We start from the raw sequence: 19,951 nt of genomic DNA on the forward strand, positions 1-19,951 counted from the left end.
GAATGCAGGGCCTTTACCTGTGGAGTATATTTACATTGTGGCATTGCTACTTTTACTCAATTAAATGCCTTATCTCCACCGCTGAAATGAAGCAGTATATTCCAGCAACTGATGGTTTTATAACAGTGATTAGGCCTACAGATGATGGTTGCATGGGCTCTGGTTCAGGATGGCATGAACTAAACTGCAACAAGGGGAGCCCCCTAGTGCTCAAAAACTCTCACAGAGGAATTGAATCTATTTTTTTTATGGCTATAACTTCATAAATGTGCTCCTGGCTTGTGCACTCATTCTGTAAGATGAGAGAGAAACAGGTAGGCTTAGCGAAAACTACAATGCCCACTACTAATGTTACCTATTCCGGGTGAGTTATGTACAGTAGGCTAGCTGTCACTCAGCGAACAACAGCTGTAACCACATAGTTAAACCCTGCCACTATAAATGCACCTCTGTGTAACCCAGTAGGCTATTAGCACTCAGACACTTGGCTATAGGCTATATAACGTTACTCCATAAAGTCCACACATACCTAGCATGCTTTTAATGTAATGTAAAACCATTGTTTAACGTCCTCTCGTTTGTCGTAACATCCAACGGCCCCACAGTAGCCTTCCTGCGTCGTTGCCATAGTTACCAAGTAACAGAGTACTTGGGGCGAAAAAGAACAGTTTGTTTTCTGTAGATTTGATAACGAAGGATGGAGGCTAAAAACACACGGCCCATTTTCGCTTGGTAAGTGACATTTAACGTTTCTTTCGGAGCCTAATAGAGGTTACCTCTTTCTTAGGTGACACGCTAACAGCCATGTATGTCTTCATGTTGGCTGATGATATTAGCAGTCGTTTCTTTGGTGATTTGTAGTGAATCACCAAAGCCAGTGGGCTATTTAGATCCTTTACTAAGCTAACTAAAATGTCAAAATACTCCATTACAAGTAAAAGTCCTGCATTCAAAATGTTGAAAAAGTAAAAGTATGATGATCAGCATAATGTTCTTAAAGTATCAAAAGTACTCATTATGCAGATTGTCCCCTTTCAGCTTGGTTTATTATTAGTGGACAGTAATTAGGTTAAGTACATTTACTCTGTTCTGTACTTGAGTGCAAGTTCGAGGTACATGTACTGAGTATTTCAATTTTATGCTTCTTTATATTTCTACACCACAACATTTATCTGACAGCTATAATTACTAGTTACTTTACAGATTAAGATTTTCCATATAAAACATATACGTTTCTAAAATATGATGCATTCATATAGATAAAAATACCCAACTCTGTATAAAGTAGTTATAATTAGCTCCACCTCTACCAGCTGTGACATTAAAATGCTGCTTATGTGGTAATGCATCAGTAGTAATGTTCCAGTAATACATATATAATAATATAATCTGGAAGGGGCCATTCTGCCCAATGAGTACCTTTACTTTTGATATTTTAAGTACATTTTGCTGCTAATACTTTTGTCCTTTTAATTAAGTAAAATCTTGAATTATTACTTTCAGTCTTTATGCTTGACCGAAGCTCTGTTTGCTAACCTGAAGTGAACCAGTCTGAGGACAGATACATAGAGGAGAATGCGGGGAGGTGATAAATACTTGGAAAGGAGGAGGAAAAGGGAGAGGCAGGAATAGATAAGACAATCGTGTACAGAGTGCTATTTAAAATGGTCACTGAGCTGATTCATTGTGACCTACAGTATGATGTATTTCTCTGTTGAGATTTGAATACCCTTGAGATGAACCCTGAAGGCTCTGATATAACACCCTCTCTCAGACTGCTGCTGAGCAAAGAAGAGTCAAAGAAGAGACAAGAATAACAAAAATACACTGGTAGTATTTTGGACTCCTCAAGCATACCGCAGGACAAAAGAAATATCTTATGCTAACATGAAAATTCAGACAGAAGTGCCGTCAAGCCTCAAGCGTTATCAACAAAAATTGAAATGATAGGAGTGGTCAATATGGATAAAATCAGGGTATATGTAATTTTATATCACAATATCATTATCGGTTGTATTGTAATACCTATTTACTATCTGTAAAATTCAAATGAGAAACTTGATGGATAAAACAACCAGATAGGATTATCTGTTTCTGCCTGACAAATCAAGCTACTTCATCACATTCATGCAAAAAAAAAAAAAAAAAAAATAATAATCCAATCTGGCTATTAAAGAGTCCCGCTCATTAATTTGTAACCTTGCCCACAATGGCCTACTACACCCAAAGATTGGAAAGGGATATATACTTTGCTGTAAATGGTACCGCAAAATCTCTAATGGTTGACAAATTTATATGATCTCAGTTTTTATATCGTCATTTTGCCCAACTCTAATCTGAAAAGATGATTTTGTGCTATCAGCCACTCTTACAAATGACAGTAGTTGTCCTAAACATCCCATACATTCTGTTAAAAGTCTATTCATGATCAAAAAAAAAAAAAAAACCTTCCCCAACTTAACAAAACTTGGATATGGATTTGTGGCCAATACAGTAGACCCGCAACTAATACTATAAAGTTCAACTACTAGCAGAAAACACAGTCTTTCACTGCAGACCGCAATCTGGTGGAAACAAGTAAAAGGGGAAGTGCAGAAGACTATTTTAGTTCCTCTCAGGTAGAAACAGTGATGCTTGAACTGAGTTCAAACTGCACGTTGATGCTGCAAAATATGATATCGCGATGAACTACAGAAGGCTTCAGTTTAGAAAGTTAAGAAAGATGGATAAGAGTGTTTAAGTAGGAAAATGTTTTTATAGGAGCATAAAGTCCAAACACATAGAGAACATCAAGCTGTCCATCTATGGGATCCCAACAGAATAAACCCAATTATGAAACAAGAAACTGACTTATATTTGAAACAACATGAAGAGGTGACACATCAAAGTAGCCTGAATTATTATCGGGCCCTCGATAGAGAAAATAAATGGTCTTATCTCCTTTTTCGTCAGAGATATGACACAGGGACTGATCTTCACTAAGTACAGGCTGAGTGTCCAACTGGCAAAACATAAAGGAGGATATAAAAAGACAACTCAGAGAGCAGTGTGCATGTGGTTGAAACAGAGATGCACTTCCTGCTCAAATATGAAAAACGCTCAAGCACAGAGAAAGTCTGCTTATGCCAAAATTTAAAGTGAAATAAAAGCCAGTTCTCCTACTCCTCAACATTCAACTCTTCTGAGGTGTTAATTTAATCTGTTGTACACATTGTTGATACTGCAGTTTACTTGTAAAGTATCCTTGTTATTATGCTTGACTTGTATTATATCCATATTGTTTCATAAAATTCCACTCATATTTCAGATACCTGAAACCGCTTTATGAGATTAGTAAAGTTCTTATTTTTTTGTTAATCCTCAGGTACAAGGAGAGGTTGCAGACCAAGTATCCTCAAGCCCCAACAAGCAAGATTTCCTCATTTAGCAGTTGCTGGCGTTTTGTAAACGTGAGCCTCGATGACGTCACTGATTGCTCGTCAGTCTTATCCGGGGCCCAGAGAGGTGTCTCACCGGTTATTTTCCATGGCACTCCAAACCACAACTCCAGTCAAAAGCCTAAAAAGTGCATCTCCAAAGAGCACGCTTGCTTCTCAAAGCAGATGATCCAAAAGCAGATTCGCAGAGAATATGTGGCTGCTGTGGAGGAAAGACTCAAACAGCATCCTCTAGCAACGTGCCCGCACTATAAGGATCACATGACCCCAGAGGTAAGTGGAGGTGACGGCAGTCTGGACTACCAAGCCGTTAAGTGCCAGAACAATGAGGCCAGTATTAATAATTAAGAGTAGGCAGATGAATGAATGAGGCCTGAATGAAGCAGTATATGTTTACCCTGTGTTACAACATATTTACATGGTGTCTTCATTTCTCTCCAGTTATTTGATAAGGTGGTATCCGTTTTGGACCCGGTGTGCGTAAACAGCGCCTCTGCACTCCCTCTGCCTACAGGAAACCATGCGGAGGAGGTAGATCAGGAAGACTGTACAGAGCCAAGTAAGGAAGAAGTGGAGAGAGTAAAACAATCTGCCAATAAAATGCAAGTACACTGGCAGTTTGATTGGTAGTATTAATATAATCTAAATTACCTTGATCCATTATTCAATTAGAAATGCCTGACTATGTAATAAGGCTACATATTACATCTCAATCATTTTACAGCAGCACTGATGTCCAAAATCCAACTCCCAGAAACCCTTACGTACTACAAATGAATGGAAACGGTATCAAGAAAGGCCGGACAGTCAAAGTCAATCAACTGAGCACCAATGAGGACATGAAAGTAGCCTCCAAACTTTTCAGCAAATGGTTTGCCTCTCCGGTAAGAGCAAGTGAGCAAGTTTGAGACACTAAAGACACTCAAAAACAACATAAGTGTTGCGGTTTGTCAGACCTTACACAAGAACCAATATAATGTTAAAATGATGATACAAGGGACTTATGTTTGATTCTTGCAGGACGAAGAGACCAATGTTACTGAATCTGCCACACTGGGCAATTTTGACAGTGGCCTTCAAGACTCTTTATCACCAACTTTCCCCATTCAAGTGCAGAACGCCAGCAGTTTCTCAGGTAAAGAATGAAATCCCGTCACAGCCACAAACAGGCAGGACAGTTACAATACGCTTCAAAAGCCTCTGAGCCAAATAAAGTACAAAAAAAAAAAAAAAAAGAGTAAAATTCACTAAATCTAAAGCTCACAAACAGTAAAATATCATATTTGATGGCTGCTGGTAACTGAATCCCAAAACGTGGAAAGAAAACTGGCACAGATGAACCACTGCAAGACCCAGGCAACATGTCCAAAGGAGCTGGACTTTGATATCCAAAACAAGTGATATGATCAGGACTACCATCTGCCACCAAATCTCAAGACAATTCATGTCCCTTTCCCATCTATTAAACATGTGAAACAGTTGGTTTGTTGACAGAATGAGGAGCTGAAACAGATGTAGGTAACCTTAACTGTCAGGAGTTGTGTGATCCACAACGGACTACGACTGCCAAGGCTATAAACCAAGACTGTACATTTAGAGGGGTTTCAAAAGACCAGTGTTTCAAATAATGTGTATACAGGAAATGCTCTTCAAACCAAAGTACAAAGAAGAGCAAAAGGAGAAGTGTGTCTAAAATGGACACTTCTTCTTACTGCAGTTCCTGAAGAGGAAAATTTTGCAGTCTTTGCATACAGGAAACACGGACAATTAAGTGTGTAAGCAGAAAGAGGGCAGAGGGGTTATTCTTCCCTATTTGTATCACGCTTGTTATACGGTGTTGATATACAAGTATATGATAAACCTACACTGTGTATATATATTTTTTAATTGAGCATCATTCCTGGTTTGAAATAACAACTCAAAACACATTCATTTTTTAAAACTTTATTTAAACAATAAATTACACAAATACACCTGATTTTTATAAAACCATCCTTTGACAACTTCATTTGGGGAGCCTTCAAAAAAAAAAAAAAAAGAGTTTTCTGAAAGACAAAAAAATGTGAAGTAATTAAATTAATTCTGAGGAATGGATTTACAGAGATTATGATCAATCAATAACATTTACACAATTTTATGAAAACTATGAAGTCTGTGAGCTGCTGAAGGATGTGCGTAAAAGGTCTTATCATTTGTTATTAGGGATGCACCGATTGTGAAATTCTGGGCCAACAAAGAAATCTTCATTATAAAAATAACTGCTTCAAAAGCCTCTTTTAGCCTGCTATACAACAAATACAAATAACCAACACAAAATTTAGCCAGCGCAAAAATTGAACAGATAAACATCGGCCACTGCCGAGATCCTATTTGCCGATAGGCCGATAGCAGTCGACAAGGCCAATATCAGCTGATACCGACGATGTTCGGTCGATATATCAGTGCATCCCTATTTGTTATTGATCCATTGTAACTATTTGACTTTCCCTCTCAGTTAATATACAGTATGATATTCATATACAACTGATAGCATCTTGACGGAAAACCCACAAATGTCTCTCGTTACCTCATTAAGATCTCTTCTAATCACTGTAAATGGAAGATGTTTTCTTAATTGTTTTTTTTTCCTAACACAAAGTAATGTAAATGTTTAGTTGAATAATCCTGTGTATATGTGATGTACAATATTAACAACTTACTGATAAGAGGAGCCAGCCTCAGGTCTGTTGTGTCATGTCTGTCACTGTTGGCTGTTTGGGTCAGAGGTCAGGAGTGAGTGGACGGGTGATTTGCGGCCCAGTGAGAGCAGCTGTGGGGAGGAAGAGTACCTCGCTGCAGTCGCTGGACTCGATATAACACGGCCTGGAAAAGTTATAATGTATACGTTACAGAATAAAATATTGATATTGGCAAAAATCCACAATTTGTTGAATTTAGTTGGTCTATTTTACTTAAGGCTGCAACATTAACATCATTCCCATCACATTTTCCCAAGTCCAAGGTGATGTCTTCAAATTGCTTGTTTTTCCCGGCAAACAATCCAAATCTCAAATAAAATCTATTTCCACTGACATAAAATGGAGAAAAGCAGGAAATTCCCACGTCTGAGAAGCTGGAACCAGAGAATAGTTGCCAGTTTTGCTTAAAAAAAAATGACTTGAACGACAAATCAATTATTAAAATAGTTTTATTTTTCTGTTGAACGACTGATTAATAATCGTTGGAACTCTAATCTTATGTTGTATGGCAGATGAACACTGCATTTATGAACGGAGTAACAAGAAACTGAAATATATTTGGGCGAAAGGCAACTTTTTGTTGGATGAAAATGACAAAATTATGAAAACTCACTCTCACTGAAGGATTTGTTGTTGATTATTTTCCCGTTCAGCTCAGCTGTCGTCAGGAAACGTGGCTCGCTGTACACAGTGTATGCACAAATAGACAAGCACTGAATCACATTACACAGCCTATAGCACTTTGCAGCGCCTTGCATCTTGCATGAGGGGTAAAAAGTCACGTGGGTTGATGGTGTGACCATCACTCATCCTCAAGGCAAGTCATGCTCCAACCATTCAAATAAAAACACTGAGTTGGTTAGGTCTGGGCGTGCTCCCTACCTGCCACAGGTTTTTCTTCTCAATCTGGAGCCAGCTTTTACATCTTCGGTCTTGTCAGTGCTGCTGTAGGCACAGGGGAATATTAAAATATACAGTGAGACATTCCAGGAGTCCATAACAGATAACTTAAAGACACTAAGGAGCCTTTAAACAATACAGTCAACAGCTTGTCTATTCTTTTTATAGTAGATTACATTACAAGCAGTGAAATACAATGTGGTAAATGAAACCACTCATGTATGTATCCCCCCTCCTCCTCCTCCACTCCACTGACTTCCTGCTCATTTAGTAGCATCACATGATTTTCAGATGTGACCTAAACTAGCCTAAGAACAAAGCTAATCCTTGCACTGTGTGTGGGAATGGAGCCAGACGTACAGTGTGGTTCCGTGCACTCTCTCCGGTGCAGACCTCCTCCTGTGGAAGCTGCTGCCAGCGGCGTTGTTATCTGTGTGTGGTCTGTGGTTCTCTGAAATCACTCCTCGCAGCTCTCTGACGAGAGACCTGAGCTCCCGGGCGGGGCTCTCCTGCTGCCTCTTTGACTTCAGCAGCCAGAGAGAGGAGAGGGGAGAGAAAGACAACGTCAATGCACTGCCGTGGTGATGCCAATATTATAAGTAGCTGGTCTGATTAGCTTGCATTTGAACAGAGAAATCAGGAAATACAGGACAATCTCACAAAATCAATTTCTGTGACAACAAGATCTTTATCATGCTTTGAAGGGACAGATCATCCCAAAATCAAAAATACATATTTGTCCTCTTACCTGTAGTGCTATTTATCCATCTAGATTGTTTTGGTGTGTGTTGCAGAGTTTTGGAGATATCGGCCGTAGAGATTACATTACACAGAGTCTACATTTTCTGAATATAATGAAACTATATGGCACTCGGCTTGTGGTGCTCAAAACGGCAAAAAAATACATTTGAAAAACTCAACAGCAATGTCTCTTTCCAGAAATCCAGAAATGACCCGGTTACTCAAGATAATCCACAGACCTTGTTGTGAGCAGTTTCATGTAGGAACTATTTTTCTACTGATAGTTCCTACATGAAATATGTATTTTTGATTTTGGGGTGAACTGTCCCTAAAAGTCATTAAAAACACATAGAACCGTATTAGCACTATGACAGTATAAGACAAAACAAACCAAACAGTATTTCACTGCTGTGTTGAAATGATTTACAGTCAGGTTTCTCTCCTTGCCACAGGAATGTAATGCCGTGTATGTTTTTGATTTAAAGGCCTAGCAGATGTGCTGAGCTTGTGTCTGTGCAGTCAAATAAACAATGATTCACACATGCACTTGATGGGCTGGAACCGTAGGAGATAAGTGAAATATAGGGAGTTCCTGACTGTACCGTGATCTGGGTGTTGGAGTCGTGCTGGGAGGAGGGTGGAGCGGTGAGTGCAAATGGGGATGGGGAGTCCAGGTCAGGTGGAGGTACGCTCAGAGCCTTGTGCAAAGTTTGACCTTGGAGCTCCTTTATAGAAGATAAAATTGGTTATAACTCAAGTTTTGTTGAAGGGTGCTCAGTTCCCTTTAAAAATGAAAGTCACAGAGTAAGTCTGACTAGACAGTCCAGTCAAACATGTAGCATGATGAAGAGAGAACAGCCTAGCATAAAGCATCTAAATTAAATATGGGTATAGTTTTACATAAATAGGCATATTGGGTTTAGGGTGGATAAGCCTTATCCCCTCTTACAAAAAGACTCTTTGTATGTTATCAGCTCTACCTTCAAGTCCAGGGCATGTTGGAGTTTGAGACGGAAAAAGTCCTGCTCCTGCAGCTGGATGAAATCTTGACAGTCTGCAAAGCTCTCTGACATCTTTGGGAAGATACAGAGCATATGAAACAATAACACAAACAGACACAGAACGGGACTGTTTTTTTTTGTTATTTTTTAACCAGATTATATAAACTCAAATTTTTGTTTTGTTCCAGAAGGAGATAATAACTGTTTGGGATAAAGTGACAGCAAAACCTATGAAAATAAACGATAGTAATTTTCAGGATGAAAAAAGTTATTCAGATATTGTTCATATTTCTGTTGCTGATCATGAGCCCATTTTTAAGACATTTTCTAACTGTATAGTTTTTAAAAAATAATTGTTTAGGACGTTTTTAGCCTTTATTAGACAGCGGACAATAAACACATGACAGTAAATGAGGGGAAAGGGAGATGGGGAATGAAATGCAACAAATGTTGCAGACTGGACACAAACCGGGGACGTTGCGGTTCATGACCATGTAGCCTTGAAAACAGAATATATTTTAGTTCAAATTCGTAATCTTCATTGTTCATTATTCTTCAACAAACATTGGTGTGTACAGTCTTGACTTGAAACTCTATATATATATTTCAGTCTGTCACCATCTTATCCAGGCTTCTCTAAACATCAGATATCATTCGGCGGTGATATAATGACTGGAATAAAGTGCAAAAGAGCACCACCTTGTGAAGGATTGCCTCCAGCTGGCCGATCCGGTCCCTTAACTGTTTATCTTTGGAGCGAAGGGCCTCCAGCTCATTGCCAAGTTGTCTCTTCTCCTCCCTGACGAAGGTAAGCCCCTGGAGCTGACGCTGGTGCTCCAGGCTCTGGTAGCGCTTCTCCTGGATAGGATGGGAAGAGTCGACAAAAAAAAAAAAATGGTGTTGACATGTGAAAATGCATTTGAATCTATCATTTTGTATACTATAACTCTTAAAACTCTTGATTTATAATGACTTATAATGTTAATTTTATACTGACTTGATTCATAATAGCTACTCTGCTCCAAAAGCACCTGAACCGGCTCAAATGAAGTCACTGTTGAGTGGCCACTGCCAGAGCCAAGTGTGTGTATTTGGAAGATTTTCAAAAGAAATTTGTTACAGATTAGCAACATTAGAGTTTCCATGAGGTGAATGGCTAACTTATCAACAGCTGAGATGCCAAGAAAGTTTCTAGTCACTTACGTCCACTTTTTTGGCTGACTGATAGCAAATGTTCCCCGTGTTTGATTTTGTTTTTTAATAACAAAAAGTGAAGTTTACGTTTATATTTTTTTGAAATTATAAAAGACTACAAGAACTGAAAAACTAAAAATATAGTTAAATCATTTTAGTAACATAAGCTGTTCGTGTCAAAAGATTTCAATTTAACTTTATTGATCTACACTGGTACATTAAGTTTTTCACCTGATGCAGCTTCTCCATAGTCTCCTCTAAATGTTGGATTTTGCCCTGCAGAGAGTCGATCTGCTCTCTCCTGGCAGTGATCTTCTTCTGCATGTCCATGGCTACTTGGAGGCCTGAGGTGGAGACAAACCCACAAGACAAAGTGACACAGAGACAGACAGACAGAAAGACATCATGCATCACGCACATAATATATTAAGAACAAATCACGGCGCTCTAATCTTGGACAGATTTTGCACATATCATGGACATATGGATACACAGATTATATCTCTCAGACTGGAAGGCAGCAGAGGAGGATAAACATTTTTTGTGCAAGAGTTGTCGGCATCGCTAGATTTCATTACGATCCAAAGCAAATCACTGTTATTTGTCCACTTGATCACAGATTGGATGCTAATCTGAGGAATTTTCTCAGATTTTTCTTTGTACATGAGATCTTTTAATTAAGTCTAAATTTAAATTATCTAACCGTGACCATCAGCTCCTTCCAGGGTCCTCAGGGTGCTCCTGACCTGGTCCAGCTCGTCATGGGCGTTCCTTAGCTGGCTCTGAAGCTTCAGCACCACACCCTCGTGCTCCTCATTCTTACAGCTGTGGAGCTGTTGCAGCTCCTTGTGCTCGTCTTGAAATCGTGCCCGCACAAACACATGCATAACATCCACCGAGAGAAACACACTTAACATATAAGCAAACACACGCACACACACAACAATAGAAGGGCTTGGTTGACAGTGAAAACATACCAAACGTTGTTCGTTGTTTTTTTAAACACAGCAGGACAAGAAGATCATTTGATTTGGCAAAAAGACGTGAGTGCTGAACTCTTTCTAGAAACAGCACTGTGTAATTCCAGGTGAATGAAAGCAGCTGATTACACTAGTTTGCGGTTTGGAGGTAACAAAAGTCCTACAGGTCATGCTGGATGCTTGACTTCACACAATGTGGTAAAAGTCCACATGGAATACTAAATTATGTGGTAATTAATAAAAACATGAGTATTCACATGAGTATTTTATTATCCAGAGGGGACTACCAAAGAATATTGTGATCTTAACGGGGAAAACTATTTAATTTTATTCTCTACTGTCCTTTATATCATAGTTTGAAACAAACGTATGTTTAAAAACATTTTGAGTTCCAGATTCAGATTGAATTAGAATTAAGGATGGAGCTTTAATTCAATACTTTTTGGACAATGTTTTACATTTTCTGAATACATTTCCAAAGCGTGGAATAGGAGGAGAAAAATATCTTATACTTTATGTGGATTACCAACTATGTATTATTTATTCATGAACTGAATCAGACATTCAATGTTTTGATTGATATGAACAGTTGCAATGCAGATTTTGTTGCACTTGGGTTATGTCTGTTTATATTAATATATGATGTTTATATATGTATTTATGTGAGGCTGTGTGCATATATTTATTTAATTGTTGGACATCTCCTGGGACACTATATGTAGGCTGTTCAAATTTGTACAAGGTCGTATTTGTTAGATGCTGGTGGGTATGCACACTGGAATGTCTGGTTTGTTGATGATTAATGTGTCTCAATAATCCCATGAAGTCATGTAAACGACCAGACACGAAAACAAAACCAAAGAGTATAGTGAGGAAAATACAGTTAGTTCAGTGTGTTTACATAAACATGGTTTTGTTTATATGATGGATATTTGTCTCCTGTGTGGTGATACACATGCAGTAAAACTCACCAGTGAGGGTGAGTAACTGCGTGCGCTGGAGCTCCAGCAGGGTGGTGAGATGCTGTTTCTCCAGAGTTTCCTCCCTGACACGCTGACTTTGCTCAGCCACAGAGGCCTGTAGCTGCCGCCTCTCGTGCTCTGCAGCAGCCAGGCCCGACTTGTGATGGTCTAAGTCACCCTAATCAGCATATGGCACAAAAGAAAAGACGAGAGACAAAGAGCGGGGGGTTAGTGATGATGCAGGTGGGGTATGAAAGTCAATAAAGTTGAAGGCTTGATAAGGAAATGTTTTTACTTGTGAGCTAATCATATTTCAATAAAGCTGTCTGCCTTGCGCCTGACCTTGAGCTGCTGAATCTCCAGCTTGTGCTGGTTTAGCTGGTTGCTGAGGAGGCTGTTCTCCTGGTGAAGGCTGTCAATGGTGTGGCTCTGCTGCACTGTCATCTGGATGCTGCTCTCCATCTGCAACCTGAGAATATCTATCATCTTCTCTCCATCATCCAGCTTCAGCCTCAGTGTCTCTCCTTCTGCATGCAGGGTCTGGCACTGGTTCTGGGCCTCTTCCAGCTTGGCAAGACGCTGGAAAAATCAGTTGAACTTAATTTCAACGAGACATCAAAATGGTCAGGTGGTTACCGGATCATGGTTTACATAAATTCTAAATGGTATGTTTGAAAAACCTATGACCTGTAATGCATGATCTATTTCTGTTATTTTTTACCTGCTGGGCTTCTTGCTGCCTGAGCTGGAGTTCCTTGTTTTTCTCCTCCAGGAGTTCCTGGGATTTCCTCCTCTCCTGGGCCCTCTGCTCCAGCAGGGCCTGTAGGCGGGTTTTCTCCTCCCCACCTCTGCGAAGCTGCTCCCTGGCCACCTCCAGCTGCCCTCTCAGGGCCTTTACCTCCTCCTGGAGCTCACACTGCTGCTGCTTACCACACCTCTAGAGGATAAAGCAGGAGGCATACAGTGGGCTGACTATTTAAAAAGGACAAAAAATAAATAAAAATACTCTTTTGACAGTGTGAAGAAATATGATCTCAGTGATGGCAGCGAAACTGGCTCAACATTTCATCTTGTGTTATTCTTAGACAGTTGACTGACCAAGCAGACTCTACATTTAAGCAAACCCTTCTAGTAAAAATACCAACAAAATGAATAGGTGCCTTGGACTTTAGAACAGGGCATGAACCTCTTTTAATTTACATAGATTGAGTGACTAGAGCTACTCGCAGATTCCAGTAGTTTTTTTGTGTCTTTATTGTAAATGTGTAGATCCCCATTTTCCTACAGTGCCAACAAAGTACTACTATATTTTCAGCCTTTTGGTCATTATGAGAAGAGAAAGAAGTTTGTACGTTGCCCAACCCTAATGTCAAGGTGCACATTAGGGTTGGGGTATATATACTGCCTACTGGCAGCCTTTTTTGACCATTGGACCATTTGTGCACCAATTTGTGTAGCATCAGTAATTGCACTAGAATGGAAAATATGGGGCTTCATTTATTGATAACCTATAACTGCACAAACCAACTCACTAGCTAACTCACTGCTGTGGCTTTTTAAAAAACATTAACCCTATTGCCTAATTATAGTACACGTACACTGGCTTTTACATGCTCGTATGGCCTCACAGAAAGGATAAATCAAACATTAACACGGACTCATTTCGGACCTGCCCCTAAACCCTAGCCTTCTACTGTTGCCAGTAAAGAAAAGCCTAAGGACCAAATGGGCAAAATGTAATTTATTAAGAGACAGCGCGCCTGTCATTTACTTTTCTTGCCGACATTTTCTCAGCCAAAATAAGTCACTAAATTGTTGCCCCCATGATACAGATGCCCCTACTGAGAATAAATGTATAGTGGACATTATTAGGACAGCTCTTTACGTTGCTCCGTCATAATTAGGCTACACAGAACTTAAGTATCATTCGAATTACATCATGTAAAGTCAACCTGACACCTCAGTTTCCACTTTAAAAACTGTGTTCTTTAATGTGAACATGCATCTATATGAGGACTTTGGGTATGACAACAGCAGAAAGAGACAAAATGCTGGTTTCACATTCATGGCTTGCTGCAGCACCTTAAGTTGGCCAAGCTGGGACTGAAGCTCCTCTGAGTGTTGTAAAGATCGCTCTCTCTCTCTATGGGCGTCCACCAGCTGGGACTGAGCCTGAGTGAGCTGCTGCTCCAGGCAACAAACCTACAATTTCACAAATCCCATTCACAAACCAAATAAAAAAAAAAAACATTTTAGTTTTCATTCTGGCATAGGTAGTATCTGCATTTTCCTGACATGACAGGAGTTTTATCAGTGTTGCTTCTCCACATTTATTACATTCATAATCATAGTTGAAATTTAACACCAGCACAATCCTGGTAAATTCACGTGGTGGCCGTTGTGTTTGTCTAATCTTTAAGCCACTTTGGTCTCACTGATCTATAGATCTTGTGAAGTGGATAAATATTAACTTTTAACATTGCTATTATTGTACATTCTTCCTCACCTTATTTTTATGGCTGGAGAGGGTTGACTCAAGGTCAGTGACCTGACACTGGTGCAGTGATGTCTGTCTCTCTGCAAGTTTCCTGGACATAGACATTATATACAGTGGTGTGAAAAAGTGTTTGCCCCCTTCCCGATTTCTTATTTTTTGCATGTTTTTTCACACTTAAATGTTTCAGATCATCAAACAAATTTAAATATTAGTCAAAGATAACACAAGTAAACACACAATGCAGTTTTTAAATGAAGGTTGTTATTATTAAGGGAAAACAAAATCCAAACCTACATGGCCCTGTGTGAAATAGTGATTGCCCCCTAAACCTAATAACTGGTTGGGCCACCCTTAGCAACAACAACTGCAATCAAGTGTTTGTGATAACTTGCAATGAGTCTTTTACAGCGCTGTGGAGGAATATTGGCCCACTCATCTTTGCAGAATTGTTGTAATTCAGCCACATTGGAGGGTTTTCGAGCATGAACTGCCTTTTTAAGGTCATGCCACGGCATCTCAATAGGATTCAGGTCTGGACTTTGACTAGGCCACTCCAAAGTCTTCATTTTTTTCTTCTTCAGCCATTCAGAGGTGGACTTGCTGGTGTGTTTTGGATCATTGTCCTGCTGCAGAACCCAAGTTCGCTTCAGCTTTAAGTCAAGAACAGATGGCCGGACATTCTCCTTCAGGAGTTTTTGGTAGACAGCAGAATTCATGGTTCCATTTATCACAGCAAGTCTTCCAGGTCCTGAAGCAGCAAAACAGCCCCAGACCATCACACTACCACCACCGTATTTTACTGTTGGTATGATGTTCTTTTTCTGAAATGCGGTGTTACTTTTACACCACATGTAATGGGACACACACCTTCCAAAAAGTATGTATGAGTATGAGTATTTTCCCAAAAGTCTTGGGGATCATCAAGATGTTTTCTGGCAAAAATGAGACGAGCCTTAATGTTCTCTGAACTCTGCCATGCAGGCCATTTTTGCCCAGTCTCTTTCTTATGGTGGAGTCATGAACACTGACCTTAACTGAGGCAAGTGAGGCCTACAGTTCTTTGGATGTTGTTGTGGGCTCTTTTGTGACCTCTTGGATGAGTCGTCGCTGCACTCTTGGGGTAATTTTGGTCGGCCGGCCAGTCCTGGGAAGGTTCACCACTGTTCCATGTTACCGCCATTTGTGGATAATGGGTGAGAGCACTGTGGTTCGCTGGAGTCCCAAAGCTTTAGAAATTGCTTTATAACCTTTTTCAGACTGATAGATCTCAATTACTTTCTTTCTCATTTGTTCCTGAATTTCTTTGGATCTCGGCATGATGTCTAGCTTTTGAAAATGTTTTGGTCTACTTCACTTTGTCAGGCAGGTCCTGTTTAGGTGATTTCTTGACTGAGAACAGGTGTGGCAGTAATAAGGTCGGGGTGTGAGAAATTGAACTCAGGTGTGATAAACCACAGTTACTGTATGTTTTAACGGGGGGGGGCAATCTCTATTTCACACAGGGCCATGTAGGTTTGGATTTTGTTTTCCCTTAATAATAACAACCTTCATTTAAAAAGTGCATTTTGTGTTAACTTGTGTTATCTTTGACTAATATTTAAATTTGTTTGATGATCTGAAACATTTAAGTGTGACAAGCATGCAAAAAAAAAAAAGAAATCAGGAAGGGGGCAAACGCTTTTTCACACCACTGTACATTTATAACAAACATATATTAATTCAGAAATTCAACATTGTCTGATCATTTAAAGTAAATGGTCTTATACTGCAAACGCTGTCAGACAAAACAGGCACGAAATTATTTGGGAATAACACTCACTTTAGCAGCTCCAACTTGACACTTAAACTGAGGCTATTGTTTTTTGAAGAGCTCAGTTTGTCAGTCAACAGCGCCATCTCCTGGTCAAGACTTACAATCAGGTCTTCCATTCTAGTACAGAGCAATGTGAAGAGGGCTTAATAACCCTGTTATGGTAGACAGACTATCCTTTTTTTTTTACTTTACGCATTTCTTTTATGTTTTTATGATATACAATGGAGCGTGGCAGATAGGATGCAACAGTTGGAAGGAATAAAGTAATACAAAAAACACTGACTGACAAGAACTTAATTTGGCTGTGAGGTCACTTGGTGTTGTGGTCTGGTGACAAAGAAAATATTTTCTGCTTGTAACACTGAGATGACTTACTGGTTAGTAAACACTCCATGACTGATGGTTAACAGGTGAAACGTCTATTTACACATTCAGATCCTTTTTTAAAGCAATGAACCAATAATTGATCCAGGCGTAACATAAAATGTGCAAAACAATTAATGCATATAATAACAGAAGTTATAAGAATAGAAACTAAATATTAAAATGTTGATTGTAACGCAAACATTAAAATAGGGTTGAAATTAACTGTTATTTTCATTTTTGATTAATCTGACAATTTTTCCTTAGTTTATAAAATGTCAAACAATACTAAAAAATGCACTTAATAATTAAACAGGTGACAAATTCCTTGTTTTATCTGACCAACAGTCCAAAATCCAAAGATGTTTGTATTGCTATCATATATGACAAAGTAAAGAAGCAAATCCTTACATTTAAGTTGCAGAAACCTAAAAGAATATTTGGCTTTTTTTGCTTGAAAAGTGACTGAAACGATTAATCTATTTTCAAAATAGTTGCTGATTAATTTTATGCCAACTGACTAAACAATTAATCGACCAATCGTAAATTACCTTTCTTTTTGCTTATCTATTCCACTGCATTCTTCACTTCCCAGATGTTCTATTGACTGCCATAAAACAGATGAAACAAAATCAGACATAATAGGAGGAAAAGTGTAAGTCTAAGTCTAAAATACACCAAACATGACCTGTAACTGACTTCTAGTACTTACCAAAAAAGGTCTCGCCTGTAGCTTCTCTGTCTCATCGTTAAAACCCGCAGTTAACTTAGCAGCTGGGGATAGCTGTCTTGAACTAGCGGCGACGTTTTGATTGGTGACGGCGTTGTGTCCACATTGTTTCTCGTGAGATAACAGCAAAGAGTACATCTCCTTTACATTGCGTTCCAGCGTCTCTACTTTCCTGTTAAGCGCCAATGCCTCATCCTCCGTCTCCTGCAGCTTCTGGTCCCCGGCCCTTTTGATGTTTTGGAGCTCTTCCAACATGCACAGCATCTTTTCCATCTGACTGACGTGTTTCCTCGAATCCTTCAATCTACAAATAAAAAGATCTGTGGGTCAAAGTGATTTTAAACACTTTCTTTACAGAAGTAAAATTTTATCAGTGTGTTCACCTGAGGTCAGACAGGACATCCTTCTCCATCTGGACTTTATGCAATTTAGTCTGCAGGTTCACGATGGCTTTGTCAACACTGAATGGCTCTTGTTCTGGTTGATCATGTGACTGTGTTTGAGAGGTAAAAAAATAATACATTACATAGAGAAATCACTACCAATTCAGTCGTTCAGACAGCATCAAACTAATAAGATTCACAGCTGAAATAAAATTATGAACCTTGTTGAGCTGCAAGTCTGACAGCTGTTGAAGACAGTCATCGATTGCATTTCCCAACACCTCCCCTCCAGGAGAACCGATATCTCTTTGGGCCACCCCTTGCTTTGAACTATCCAGATCACGGACCAGGGGCTGAGTCACTGCCTGCTGGTGGGTTGAAAGAATGGTGGAATCCCCAGGTGAGTCACCTGCCAACAGAGCAAAGGAAATTTAAAATACATATTGTGTATGTTGTCAAAGTGAAGGATTGGTGAAACGAGCCTTCGTGCAACAGTTACATAGGCTGGGCTTTTGCTTATCTTGAATTCTTTAAAAAAATATTTTAACACATCACATCCCACTGATTTTGATTACTCTTTTTCTGAAATAAAATCATCTAGATAATTGAGATGAACCTTCAGCTTCACCAGTTGGGGTTGTTTTCAGTCATTGTATCATAATGTGGGTGCTGTGAAAAGTGAAATAAATAAGCTCTTACATAACACATTTGTTTTTCATCTGTCTGGCTACTGCTACATAAAGAAAATGTTGGGTGACGCTGCATATACTCACAGACATTAAACCTGGGGTTGTGGCAGCTTTGTCCAGGTGAGCTGTGGATGCCATATGTGCAACCAAACCTCTCCAAGGTTAGTTTGGTTGCATGTTCCACCTCTTCCTGAAGCCTCTGGGTTTCCTTGGTGCGCCTGTCAAGCTCCTCACTGTAAAAACAAAAATTTAAATTAGGAGGGCTGGAGAGTATAATTTATAGTGATGCCATAGCACTTTAAATATCAAGTAGACATAAACGAGAGGGACTTTTAGAGGTAAGATCACAGCTTACAGTATTAATGGAGGAAAGTGACAGGTTATTAATGAAATTTTACTTGAGCAATCACTTTGTTTTTGTGATTTTTTACAGTAGGTATTTTGATGTGGACATTTTTGGTTATTGTATTATATTTTTGGTTTCATTTTGATTCTATTGTTTATTTTATGTTAGATGTTTTGTGTCTGCCTTTCTGTGTGTATATGTGTATATGTATATAAGTAACTGTATATATTGTTTTAGTTTATTCTATTCAAATTTAAATATTTGTATATATGTTCTACGTGTGTAGTGTGAAGGGACTATAACTTACATTTTATTGTGCAACCCTGTGATGCAAAATGACAAATAAACGAACCTTGACCTTTGACTGTATATACCATCTATGCTATACAGTCTAAGAGTTCTCACTTTAACACCTTATCCATTGGATTGTCTGTTTTGTAGATCCATTAATAAATGAAATCAAAATAAATATTAAGCTAAAGCAGTAGCTGCTCATAAGGAGTTGAGCTGAAATATTAAATAAGCAAATGAGCTGGTTGTTACAGAACAGGCGGCATTTTGGGATTGCATGAAATGAGAGAGGTCTAGAGTTTTAGCTAGCTACCTCAATTCAACCAGTGTCAGGCCGTTAAATCTCAGCTGAGGAGAGGCGTCATGGGTCTCTGTAAAGACAATTCAACAAATGGCTTGAAGAACAGTAAGTTAACAAAACTGTCCGCTTAGCAAGTTAGCTAAAAGAGATTTTCCCTACCTTAGCTAACTGCAACTTACCAGTTGTTCCTGCTGCTGCTTGCGTTAGTCTTGTAACGTTATGGTTCGATGGAGATCCACATTGTAAAACGTGAGCGCCATTATTGCTAGAAAGCCCAGTAATCTGAGGATCAGAGGGCTGAAACCCCGATGACATCTCTGTTCACATTAGTAATCAAGCTGTTGGTGTAGCTAACTATTAAATAGCTAGCTAGGTTATACCTCCTAATACCCTCTCGTAGCTAACATCAACAGCTCGCTAGTAAACTGTCGTTAAAAGTAGTTTCATTACCATGGAAACAGCATCCGTGGCTATTTCCTTGCTAGCGTTATGCTATCAATAATTTGGTGTATCTTGGCGCTAATAGTTAACCTAGTTAACATTGTCTGACTGGCTACGTTAGTCGGGTATTTGGTTAAGTAAAAC

General features: G+C 39.2%; 2 protein-coding genes across 6 annotated transcripts; one reads left to right on the plus strand and one right to left on the minus strand.

The window, feature by feature from the left end:
* The first annotated feature begins 555 nt into the window (after positions 1 to 555).
* Positions 556 to 6,360, plus strand: zgc:158260 (uncharacterized protein LOC571389 homolog). 3 transcript variants are annotated; one of them, XR_006377926.1, is made up of 6 exons: positions 556 to 732; positions 3,365 to 3,710; positions 3,879 to 4,039; positions 4,162 to 4,331; positions 4,458 to 4,572; positions 6,201 to 6,360. XR_006377926.1 is itself a non-coding variant. In XM_044195396.1 (5 exons), exons 1-5 carry the CDS (start codon positions 698 to 700, stop codon positions 4,478 to 4,480), a joined length of 735 nt encoding a protein of 244 aa, XP_044051331.1. In that variant the 5' UTR covers positions 556 to 697; the 3' UTR covers positions 4,481 to 6,360. The 3 variants fall into 3 exon arrangements, 2 of the variants coding, with proteins under 2 accessions (XP_044051331.1, XP_044051329.1); XM_044195396.1 differs by having other exon boundaries at positions 4,458 to 6,360; XM_044195394.1 differs by having other exon boundaries at positions 4,162 to 4,321; positions 4,458 to 6,360.
* Positions 6,137 to 19,681, minus strand: LOC122875837 (coiled-coil domain-containing protein 158-like). 3 transcript variants are annotated; one of them, XM_044195391.1, is made up of 22 exons: positions 19,546 to 19,681; positions 19,379 to 19,436; positions 18,513 to 18,661; positions 17,961 to 18,148; positions 17,740 to 17,849; positions 17,339 to 17,660; positions 17,178 to 17,233; positions 16,270 to 16,380; positions 14,460 to 14,541; positions 14,036 to 14,155; positions 12,675 to 12,890; positions 12,296 to 12,532; positions 11,963 to 12,131; positions 10,715 to 10,867; positions 10,243 to 10,355; positions 9,517 to 9,675; positions 8,797 to 8,889; positions 8,419 to 8,541; positions 7,436 to 7,599; positions 7,058 to 7,117; positions 6,789 to 6,856; positions 6,137 to 6,299 (listed from the first exon to the last, which is right to left on the minus strand). In XM_044195391.1, exons 1-22 carry the CDS (start codon positions 19,679 to 19,681, stop codon positions 6,178 to 6,180), a joined length of 3,009 nt encoding a protein of 1,002 aa, XP_044051326.1. In that variant the 3' UTR covers positions 6,137 to 6,177. The 3 variants fall into 3 exon arrangements, with proteins under 3 accessions (XP_044051326.1, XP_044051325.1, XP_044051327.1); XM_044195390.1 differs by having other exon boundaries at positions 7,058 to 7,120; XM_044195392.1 differs by lacking the exon at positions 16,270 to 16,380 and having other exon boundaries at positions 7,058 to 7,120.
* Between the last annotated feature and the right edge of the window lie 270 nt (positions 19,682 to 19,951).

The sequence above is a fragment of the Siniperca chuatsi genome, linkage group LG5, assembly GCF_020085105.1.
Source record: "Siniperca chuatsi isolate FFG_IHB_CAS linkage group LG5, ASM2008510v1, whole genome shotgun sequence".
NCBI classification, from domain to species: domain Eukaryota; kingdom Metazoa; phylum Chordata; class Actinopteri; order Centrarchiformes; family Sinipercidae; genus Siniperca; species Siniperca chuatsi.

What these genes read in the sequence shown, in the direction of transcription:
- zgc:158260 (XM_044195394.1), top strand. Translation starts at nt 698, where the DNA reads ATGGAGGCTAAAAACACACGGCCCATTTTCGCTTG. An exon ending in AGGATCACATGACCCCAGAG is followed by an intron (nt 3,711 to 3,878) that starts GTAAGTGGAGGT and finishes ATTTCTCTCCAG; the next exon opens with TTATTTGATAAGGTGGTATC. An exon ending in GCAAATGGTTTGCCTCTCCG is followed by an intron (nt 4,322 to 4,457) that starts GTAAGAGCAAGT and finishes TGATTCTTGCAG; the next exon opens with GACGAAGAGACCAATGTTAC.
- LOC122875837 (XM_044195390.1), bottom strand. Translation starts at nt 19,681, where the DNA reads ATGTCATCGGGGTTTCAGCCCTCTGATCCTCAGATTACTGGGCTTTCT. An exon ending in CTGACACTGGTTGAATTGAG is followed by an intron (nt 18,662 to 19,378) that starts GTAGCTAGCTAA and finishes TTGTTTTTACAG; the next exon opens with TGAGGAGCTTGACAGGCGCA. An exon ending in GATGTCCTGTCTGACCTCAG is followed by an intron (nt 17,661 to 17,739) that starts GTGAACACACTG and finishes TTTTATTTGTAG; the next exon opens with ATTGAAGGATTCGAGGAAAC.